Consider the following 11,118-nt stretch of genomic DNA (forward strand, 5'->3'; position numbering starts at 1 on the left):
TTGATTATGTATATTTCTTATATGGGTTTTTCATTTTGTCCCAACGAAACAGGGAATGGGAGTTCAAGAATGGATAAGAATGAGGTAGCCAAAAAGAAGAAGAAAAGAGGGTCATTAAGGCTTTTTTTTAAATGATGAGAAAGCAATAGAAGAAAGGACAGAAAGAAACACAAAGAAGCATGAGAGCTTTGAAAGGTATTGGTAAAGTTTAATATATACTTAAAAATAAAAATAAGCAATTCCCAATAGAGGTCTGCAATTTCACATGCAATCCTTTTTTTCTTTTCTATTATGTATATGTGTACATTTCATTTTAGTGTTTATTAAGTTCTGAATAAAATTGTTATTTTAAAAAACAAAAGAAATGAGAACTGTACAGGCAAGAATAAGAAAGGCAGTGAGATAGATCTCTAGAGGAAATCAGAATAACTGCTTAGCAAAAGAGGTGCAAAACCTTTGTTGTTCAGTCATTTTTCAGTCATGTCAGACTCTTCATGATGCCATTTAGGGTTTTTTTTGGCAAAGATACTAGAGTGGTTTGCCATTTCCTTCTCCAGCTCATTTTACAGATGAGGAAAAATGAGACAAACAGAATTAAGTGACTTGCCCAAGGTCACCTAGCTCATAAGTGTCTGAGGCCAGATTCAAACTAAGGAAGAGGAGTCTTCCTCACTCCAGGCCCAACACTCTATTCACTGCACCACCTATCTAGCTGTGCAAAACCTTACTGGAATAACAAACTCCTGGAAAAATCAGAAAATTAGAAAACTGAAAATTAATAATAGCTAACAGTAACTAACATTTATATACCTTTAATTATATGCCAGGCACTGTGCTAAGCATTTTGCAATTATTATCTCATTTGGTCCTTGGAGGCACGTGTTTTTATTATTCCCATTTTACAGATGAGGAAACTGAGGCAAACAGAGGTTAAGTGACTTGCCCAGGGTCACCCAAAACTAGTAAGTGTCTGAGGATTTGAACTAAGACCAGCACTTTATGTATTGCACTTCCTAGCTGCCCCTGTACTAAAACTGAAGCAAAAGACTGAAAACATTACAGGGAAGGATGATTTTTTTTTAAAAGGGGCAGAAAGGTAGAGACTTCTGGGAAGATGGTGGAATAGGTCAGAAAACTCTAAGCTCTCAAGATATTACCTAAAAGGGATAAAATAGCCTTAGGATGAACAAGGGGGGAGGGCCAAAAATAAATAATACTAGAGGCACAACAGGGGTCCTCCTGGGACAATCCAAGATCAGAAGAAAAATCCCAGGATGTTAAGAGTAAACACCTCTAGGCTAGGGCCCCCTTAACAACAAGCAGCAAGTCTTGCCTAGGGTTAGCTGGTTTGGGAGGCTTGCTCAGCCCCAGACACTGTAACTTGTACCCCACTCCCCTAACCCAGGGATAGTGAGGGGAAGTGGGTGTCAAAGTCAGGGAAGATTAAGGGAACCTCACCAGAACTAGCTGTGTTGCAGAGAGCAGCGTAGGTGAGAAGGAACCAGCATATACCTGATGAGTACAGGAGCAGTGTGGTAGAATGCCCCTGGCTGTGGGCACTTACAGGAGGCTGGAGGTTTGGTTTTGGTTCCAGGCTCAAGAGGGGAACTGAAGATTTGGGGAAAGAGGCACCATCCTCCACACCCCAGAACTAGAGGTGATTACAAAAATTAAGCTACTACTATAAAAAAATGCCAAGGCAAAGGAGAAAGAATCCAACCATAGAAAGTTATTGTGGGAATAGAGAAGACCGGGGTTCATCTTCAGAGAAGGCTAATGAAGCAAAGAAACCCTCTTCTTCCCCAAACAGAAACATTAAATGGTCACCCGTTCAAAAAGAATTTATAGAAGAACTTAAAAAATCAAATGAGATTAAGGAAAAATTAAAAGAAAAAAATAAGATCATTCCAAGAAAAGAGGAAGATTATATAAAGAAAGTCAACCAATTACAAAAGGAGATCTAGAATCTTAAGGAAGAAAATGACAACCTGAAAATTAGAATTGGAGTTGCACCCTGATAACAAGCGAGGCAAGAGAAAGAGAGAATCAGCAAGAGAATGGATCTACTCTCAACCCTGCACAAACTGAAGAGTGCACCAGACCAGGAGGTGAGAATTCTTCTCCTGAGCTTGGGTAATGTTGGCAAAACTACACTACTGAAGCAGGTTGCATCTGAAAACATCAGTCACTATGACACCTACACAGGGCTTTAATATCGAAAGTGTACAGTCACTGATTAGAGAGATACAAATCAAAATAACTCTGAGGTACCACATCACACCTATCAGACTGACTAACATGACAAAACAGGAGGATGATAAATGCTGGAGAAGATGTGGGAAAGTTGGAACACTAATTCATTGTTGGTGGAGTTGTGAGCTGATCCAATCATTCTGGAAGGCAATTTGGAACTATGCCCAAAGGGCTACAAAAATGTGCGAGCAATTTTTCTGGTAGACTTAGTACTTCATTGCAATGCAAGGACTTAAAAAATTCCCAATGGTCTCTTAAGAGAAAATGCCTTCCACATTAAGAGAAAGAACTATGGAATTCGATCGCAGAATGAAGCAGATCATTTTCTTTTGTATTATGTTTCATTTTGTTTTATGATTTCTCTCATTCATTTTAATTCTTCTATGCAATATGACTAAGGTGAAAATATATTTAAAAGGAATGTATGTGTAGAACCTATACAAAATTGTATGCCATCTCAGGGAGGGAGGGGAAAAAAATCTAAGATGTATAGAAGTGCTTGTAAAACAATGAAAACAAGTATAACAATAATAATAAAAAAGAAAGTGTACAGTCACAAGGTTTTAAACTGAATGTATGGGACACCGGTGGACAGAGGAAAATCAAGCCACATTGGAGGAATTATTTTGAAAATACTGATGTACTTATACACTTTATCAACAATGCAGACAGAAAAACGATTTGAAGAGACAGGTCAGGAACTGAACGAATTACTGGATGAAGAAAAGCTAAGCAGTGTCTCTGCTCATCTTTGCTAACAAGCAAGTTTGCCTCAGAAACTGCAGAAGGACTGAACCTACGTAAAATTCACAATAGGGTCTGGCAGATCCAGTCTTGCTCAGCCCTTACAGTATAAGTACAGGACGGTATGAACTGGGTCGGTAAAGACATCAATGCTAAGAAGAAACGGAACCTAGATGAATGGAAATACAGGAGCCGTGGGAGCTGAGTCGTGTCCTAAAAACACTCATTTGCTGCTTTCTGATCATCTGTGTACAGCTACAGCTGTTTAAACAGCAGAGTCTAAAAAAAATCCCCATTCCAGTAGTAGGTTTAACTGATCTCTGAAGTTCAGTATCATTTTCCAAATAAATTACATTATTTCCTCTGCAAAAAAATAAATGAGAATTGGGCAAGGTGAATAATCAAACAAAATATAAAGAATGAAAAAATAGGGAGAGCAGATCAAGAAAACATAAGAACAACTGGACCACCTGAAAACTATGATCAAAAAACAAAGAATCTTGACACAATAATACAAGAAATAATGTCTTGAAGCATTAGAACAAGGGGGGAAAGTAGAAATAGAAAAAAATCCATCCATTATCATTTGAAAGCGATCCAATGAGGAAATCTCATAGGACAATTATAGTCAAATTCTGAAATCCCCAACTCAAAGATAAAATATTAAGAGCAACAAGAAAAAAATAATTTTTATATGATGGTACCACAATTAGAACTACACAAGACCTGGCAGCAGAGACACTAAAGGACTGTAAATCTTGGAACATTATATACTGAAGAGCAAAAGAACTGGGGTTCTGGCTGAAAATATCATATCCAGAAAAATTAAGCATAATCCTGAATGAAAAAAAAAAAACAATATCTGATCAACTGTCAGATTTTCAGGACTTTGTTTAAAAAAAAAAAACCTGGACTTAGTAGAAGATCTGACATACAAGAGCCAAGAGAAACATATGCCATATATCAAAGAGTGATTAAAAGGGATTCAATAAGGATAGACCATTTACCTCTTACATATGTAAAATGTAAAATGTATGTCTAAGATTGTCTTTAGTAACTGGGTAGTTTGTAAGAAAGACTAGGGTAGACCTGAGTATGATATGACTTTAAAAAGTAAACCTATTTAGGAACAGCTTAAAAGAGTAATTATTTTACACAAATAAGGAGCAAGAAGAAGAACTGACACAGAAGAATTAGATGGGGAAGGATGGCTAGTAATTCTGGTAATCTACAATCCATATATATTTAGAAGAGTATAAAAGCCTTCTAAATTCAGAATAAATAAAACAGTAAGGCGATAGGGAAGGGGGAGAGGACAAAAGAGGGCTCTCTAGAGGGAAGGGTGAAAGAATATATTAAAGGGGGCTATAGAAGGATGTTTAGGTCAATGGGAATGAGAGGATAAGGGAGGAATCCTTGGGAACATAAGGGAGGAATCTCTAGAGGGGAGTGTGAGGTTAAAGTGGGGTATAAAAAGGTGCTTACATTTATGGGAATGGGAGGATGAGGAGGGATACTTGGAGGGGGGTAAGCTAAGTAACAGGAGGGCAAGGTAGCAGGTAGAAGTATAGTAGAGGAGTCAGGAGGGATAGGAAATAAAGATACACACAAACATAAAAACAAAGATAGGAGTAGAATGTTAGGGAAAGTACATGTCTATATATGTACATATGTATGCATATATGTGTATATTTGTATGTATATATCTATATATAAATATATCCGCACTTAATTGTAGCAAGGGAGGGGGAAAAGAATAAAGTAAAAAGCACACAGTAGAAAATAAAAGAAAACTTACAAGGAAGCAAAGAAAAGATAGACAGCTCTTAACACAACATGTAGTATTTATTATACAGGCTTTCTTGAAATGAAAATTTATTGCTACATATTTTGAGTCCTCTCTTATGTTCTGCTATGCATATAATAGGCTTCTTTTCCTTTTGCTACTTTGTATTTAAGTTCCAATATTTAAGTTTTTGCTATCTTTATTTTTATTTTCTCTATTCTGTATTTATGTTCTGATGTCTGAGTCTAAATTTTTTTTTAAAAAGGGGAGGGCTGGAGTGGAAAGGAAAATGACCACAGAGAGCTTGCAGCGAAACCCAAATGAAGTAGATTATCCTAAGAACATTTACAGATGAAACTGGGAGAATAAAAAAAGACCAAAAAAACTGAATATGCCAGAGTGTCTATAGTCACCAATTTTCATTCTCTACTACCAGAGAACTATCATTATAGGCTCCCTCATCTCAGCCTGGGGCAGCTAGGTGGTTCCATGGATACAGCATTCAACTGAGTTCAAATCCACCCTCAGACACTTCCTAACTGGGTGATCCTAGGCAAGTCACTTAATCCTGTTTGCCTCAGTTTCTTCACCTGTAAAATTAGCTGGAGAAGGAAATAGCAAATCACTACAGTGTCTTTACCAAGAAAAACCCAAATGGGGTCATAAAAAGTTGGACACTACTGGATGACTGAACAACAACAACAAAATCTCAGTCCCAAATATGCTACACAGAAGTGGAAATGGAACTTTAAAAAATGAAATTGGGAAGAGCAGCTCGACCAAATCAAGGACAGGTATAATGCATAATGGAAGAAACACAATAGATCAAGTTTTTAAAATATCTGAAAGAGGAAAAGATATCTAGATGACTAGAAAAATTTGTAAATGGTGTCATTACCCCTCTAAAAGTAACATCAGTAAATACTGACCCATATGCCTACTTTATAATAACTACAAAATTTCTATAATAATTATCTACACACACAACAAGCATACCTTTGAGGACAACTAAAAAGTGAACAGATACACTTTCACAATAGTCTAAACACCTTCATAGTTTCAACTGTCTGAAAAATATAGGAATATGAGATTTCCACTGTTTGCTGATTATTTTTTAAAGGTATTTAATTCGGGAGACAAATTAGATGGTTAAGCACTCTCCTTTAACAAACTGCCTCCCACAAAAATGTTAAGATCATATAAGATTCTTTGAGAACTGAAACAAGAAAATGATCTTTGAGCGACAATCCTCTGACAAGCAATACGGGAGATGTTTGCTCAACAACACTCGTAGAATCCAAGTGGAAGAAACATGGCCCACCAGATACTCTTGTTTGAAATAAGCTCCCAATCTTCCTCAAGGAATCCCAACAACACTCAAGAGAAAAGCCGAATACTCCACAGAAGATGAACCAAAATGATGGCAAAGGCCTGCCCTATAGATGGTGAACTGCAGCTAGATGGCAATTACATTGAAGTAGCTCACCAGGATCTGGAGAATCTCAGAGAAGCACTGCAGACAGACAATGTGTTGGACCCAGAACCGGAGGAAGAGAGAAAACTGGGTTGGGAAATAGTGCAGCGCATTTAACAATCCTAACCTGTTCCCTGACACAAAAGCCCAACAGTCAGTCTTCTGGTCAGATTATATGGCTATAAATCATGAAACACAACAATCTTCACACAATCAACATCTGGGATGAACAGCAGTACTGAGAGAATGTAGTAGGATGTCACAGAGAGTGTGCTGAACCTGGAGTCAGGAAGACTGGGTTCAAATCCTACCTTGAAAACTTAGAAGCTGTGAGACACTTTAGCAAATCAATTAGATATTCTGAGCCTCAGTTTCCTCATAGGTAAAACACAGATAATACCTGTATTATCTATATCTTAGCTAATTGTTGTGAGGGTCAAATGAGAAAAATCTATGTAAATGTCAAGTCCTTGCAAACTTCATAGTGCCATATAAATGTCAATTCTATTATTGTTGCAGAAAGACTTATAAAATGTTGGGTGGATCACATGTGGAGAATTTACAAGGAAAATAGACAAGAGACACACAGAATAAGAAAGCATGGATGGACAGGTAACAATTCACAGCAATGAAGAAAGCATTATACCTTCACTTAAGACTGTCACAGTCTAGGTACTAGTAATGAAGGGGGTCAGGGGAGGAGGTGTTAAAAAAAGAAGGGACAGAGCCAAGAAACACTACCAAGAACTTAAGTTCAGAACCTTACAGATAAGCTCACCACATTTTTCCAGTGGCAGCCCACCTCTCACCCTGTAAACTAAAGGAATTCTCTGCCTTCATCTTTGTCTTCTGGCTATTGTCAAGTGCCAGCTAAAATCCCACAAAAGGCCTCTTCCAATGCCCCTTAATGGTAGTGCCTTCCTTCTCACATTACCTCCCATTTATGCAGTCCATAACTTGTAGGTACAGAGTTGTTTGCACACTGTGTGTCATTAGAATGTGAGCTCCCTGAAAGCAGGGACTGTCTTTTGCTTTTGTAGAAAAGCAAGCTAAAAAATAAAAAAGAAAAAAAAAAGAAAAGTAAGCAAGTAGGAAGCACCCAGCATAGTGCCTGGCACATAGTAGGGAATTTCATAAGTGCTTACTGTTTACAGCAACAATGGTAATAAAATAATCAGTAAATGCTCTTTTTTCCCTTGTCCTAAATAAGTTACAGTTCACAACAGTAACCTAGTTCATTTGAGGTTTTTTTAACAGGAAAAAAACTTAGAGCTTATTTAAAAAAGAGAGTAATTACAATCAGTAAAGTTTTTGAGCAATCTGGTTACTTACTGTTTGGCCTGGTTGACATGGACGCCTAGTGTGTAGCTAAGCCATTTGTAGGTCACCTATAAGAGAAAGCAATTTTCAGAATGTTATAGATGGCAGAACACAAATTAGCCCTAAGAACCCATTCCTATGAACTCTACAATAAGCAAAAAGAAAGGCTGTCTCTGCCCTCAAGGAGCTTACATGATGGTGGCACATTGGATAGAGAGCTAGATTTAGAGGCAGAAAGCCCTGAGTTCACATCCTACCTGAAACATATATTAGCTACTGAAAGAAGTTATAGGTAAGTAGGAAAATGGCTCATAAACATTCCTGGGAAAGGCCAAGAAAAGAGAGGTCACTCTGGGTTTCATCACAGAGTTCTAAACTTGGAGTCAAGAAGACCTAGACCTAAATTCAAATCCTACCCCAGACACTACCCAGCTGTGTGAACCTGGGTAAGTCATTTAACCCTTCTCAAGCCTCAGCATTCTTACCTGTAAAAAGCGGATAATAACTACCTCTACCTCACAGGTTTGTTTTAAGGACAAAATGATATAACATAGCACTTAGCAAACCATAAAGTACTGCATAAATGCCAGCTGTAGTTATTATTTTATACTCCAAAGTTACAAAAAATACTTCATCTTGGGACTTAGTCATCACGTATTGTACTAATGACACATATTTGTAAAAGGCCCATGAGGAAAATAATTGCAGCTTATCCACCAACATCAGTCACTAAGGAAGAAGTAGTAGAGAAATTCCCAGAAAAACTTGATCCTCCAAATTAAATCAACACTCTTGATACTTGATGACTTCAAAGCAAAGGCAGGAAAAGGTAAGGATGGGGAAAAGTACATAATAAAGCATGGTTCAGCAGAAAGAAACAAGAGAAGCTAAAGAACTTCAGATTATAGAGAAGCTTCATGCCTCTATATTATGAAACCTTTCTTCAAAAAAGAAATGGTAGGATCAGGACATGATAAGCACCAAATGTCACAAAAAAAATGAAACTGAATACATTTTAACAGAGAAAAAAAGATTTATTAGGATATGGACATTATTCTTGTCAGCTGTCTGTCCAGTCAGACCATCTTCCTGTAAGAGCTAAAATAAGAATTTATAATAAAAAGAAAGCCTCTTAGAATAATAATAATAATAGCAGCTATTATTTATTTAACATGTACTATGTACCAGTAGGCACTTTCCAAATATTATCTTATGTGATTTTCACACACAAAAGAAATCACATGCATTTAAGATAATTCAACCATGAATTACTTAAATATGTCACTGAAAATCAGAAGTGGGAAAAGGAAAACAGAAATAATGACACCTATCATAGTAATCACTTAGCTGTGATGAAGCCCAGCTTGCTTTCTGTCCATCCACACCAGAAAGACCAAATGGATAAACAATGTCTACTTCCCAGATTTCAACATTCATCTGATGACATCCATATAGTGCTAAGGCAAAAGAAAAAAAAAAGGAAGGCTCCAGCAAATTGGGTGGACGCCCTCTGATGAGCTTTCTGATGCCTGCATCCCAGTAGTGATAGTGTCAGAGGGGGAGGATGTGAGAAATGCTGCAAAGGTAAAATCGACAGGTCTTGGCAACAGCCTGGATATGGAGCGATGAGAGATAGTGAGGAATCCAGGATGACTCCTGGGCTGTAATCCAGGAGTATTAGAAAGATCTTACTCATCATACACAGTAAGAGCAACACTCTGCCATGACCAACTTTAATAGACTTAGCTCTTCTCAGCAATGCAAGGATGCAAGACAACTCCAAAAGACTCACGATGGAAAATGCCATCCACCTCCAGAGAAAGAACTATGGAGTCTGAATGCAGATCAAGCATACTATTTTCACTTTTTTGGTTGTTTCTTGTGGTTTGTCCATTTTGTTCTGATTCTTCTTTTACGACATGACTAATACAGAAATATGTGTAACATGATTGTACATGTATAATCTATATCAGATTGCTTACTGTCTTGGGGAGGGGGGAGGGAAAGGAAAGGGGAAAATTTGAACTCAAAATTTTACAAAAATGGATGTTGAAAAGTATCTTTACATGTACTTGGGATAAAAAATAAGATACTATTAAGAAAAAAAGAAAAATGCTATTGACCTCTACAATAATAGAGAAGGTAAGAGAAGGCGAGCACTTGTGAGGAAGATCAGGAATTCTGTTCTGGATGAGTGGAGTTTAAGATGTAGACTGGACATTGATTTCAAGATGTATGAAAGGCATTTGGAGAAGTGAAAGTGGAGGTCAGCAGAGAGGCGGGGGCAGAAAAGGCAGGTTTGAGAATCGTCGTCACAGAGAGAGTGACTAAACTAACGAGATCCTCAAGAGAATAGCACACAAGATGAGGTGAGGGCCCGGGACGGAACCCTGGGGGACGATTATGGTTAGAGGGTCCAGCAAAGGAGACAGAAAAGGAGCTGTCAGACCGCAGAAGAACCAGGAGAGGGAACAGCATCCCGGAAAACCTAGGGAGAAAAGAGTATCAAGGAGAGGAGGGGGACCGCTTATGGCCTGAGGCGGCACCGGAGGGGAGACCGGACGCGGTCCGAGATCCGGAAGCAGGGCGTTCCGGACATGCGGGGAGGCTGCCGTCGGACTGCGCTGCCCAAGGCCTCGGCAGACGCTCTCTCCCGGTCCCAGACCCCTCCGCGGGGCCCCCAGCTCCTCCGCCCCTCTTCCGCCCCTCTCCGTCCCAGCACGCGGCCGCCCGAGGGCACGAACGTTCGGGGGCGCCGGCTCGGGCTGCGCCGGGCCCTGCCTCACACCCCACCGCGGCCCGCCCCTCCCCTCCCTCCTTCCGCGCGCCGCCCCGGGCTCTCACGATCTTGTTCTGGTCCGTGACGAACTCGTCAATGTTCTCCAGGTACAGCTGGTCCGCCATGGCACGGGGCTCCTCTTCACGCCGCCACAGCCGCGGCACGACCGCCGCAGCTCCCGCCGGCGGGAAACGAGTCTCCTCGCACGGCCGGCCGAACAAGTGCTTCCGGCGGGGTCAGAGTTTCCTTGGCAACGACGGCGAAGCGGTACGGCGGCCGCCGAGAGGTCAAGCCGGGGGCGGGGCTGCCAGGGACAGCTGGGCACGTGACTCGAAAGAGGCGGGGCTGAGGAGGAGGACCCGGGGAGGGGGCAGGAGAGAGCTGCCGGAGTCAGGATCCCAAACTTCTAAATGGGAGAGACTTTAGAAATCAACGAGTCCCGGGGTGGGGAAGCTGCGGCCTCGAGGCCCTCAAGTGCGGCCCTTTTAACTGCGTCCAGGTGTTACAGAACAAATCCTTCTATGCCGGGGAGCTGTTCTGTGAAGCTTGGATTCGGTCAGGGGCCGCACTTGAGGACCTGGGGGGCCACCTGCGGGGGCCCCCCCCTTAGCCTAGTCCGACCTTCTCATTTTACAGGGCAGGGCACTGAGGCCCAGAGAGGGCAAGTGACTGACCTGAGGTTACCTCAAACAGAGAGGGTCTCTGACTCCACACTCAAGCCCAGGGAGGCCTTTCGCCTTTTGCTTTCCTCCCTTTTCCATT

At 40.5% G+C, this 11,118-nt stretch overlaps 1 protein-coding gene and 1 pseudogene across 6 annotated transcripts in view; one reads left to right on the forward strand and one right to left on the reverse strand.

The window, feature by feature from the left end:
- Positions 1-10,787, reverse strand: part of POLD3 (DNA polymerase delta 3, accessory subunit) — a 67,012-nt gene extending 56,225 nt beyond the window's left edge. For 2 of the 6 annotated variants that reach the window (XM_072610852.1, XM_072610855.1), the window contains exons 1-3: positions 10,422-10,614; positions 7,590-7,645; positions 7,192-7,306 (exon numbers count right to left, since the gene is read on the reverse strand). In XM_072610852.1, coding sequence (XP_072466953.1) covers positions 7,192-7,306; positions 7,590-7,608 — 134 coding nt within the window. In that variant the 5' untranslated portion in view covers positions 7,609-7,645; positions 10,422-10,614. Of the gene's footprint in view, positions 1-7,191; positions 7,307-7,589; positions 7,646-9,700; positions 9,840-10,123; positions 10,194-10,421 lie in introns of those variants that run through there. The other 4 variants (XM_072610854.1, XM_072610856.1, XM_072610853.1 and 1 more) reach the window with 3 other exon arrangements.
- LOC140503185 (ADP-ribosylation factor-like protein 3) lies at positions 2,058-3,202 on the forward strand (annotated as a pseudogene).
- Positions 10,788-11,118: the final 331 nt, after the last annotated feature.

Source organism: Notamacropus eugenii, chromosome 5 (genome assembly GCF_028372415.1).
Source record: "Notamacropus eugenii isolate mMacEug1 chromosome 5, mMacEug1.pri_v2, whole genome shotgun sequence".
NCBI classification, from domain to species: domain Eukaryota; kingdom Metazoa; phylum Chordata; class Mammalia; order Diprotodontia; family Macropodidae; genus Notamacropus; species Notamacropus eugenii.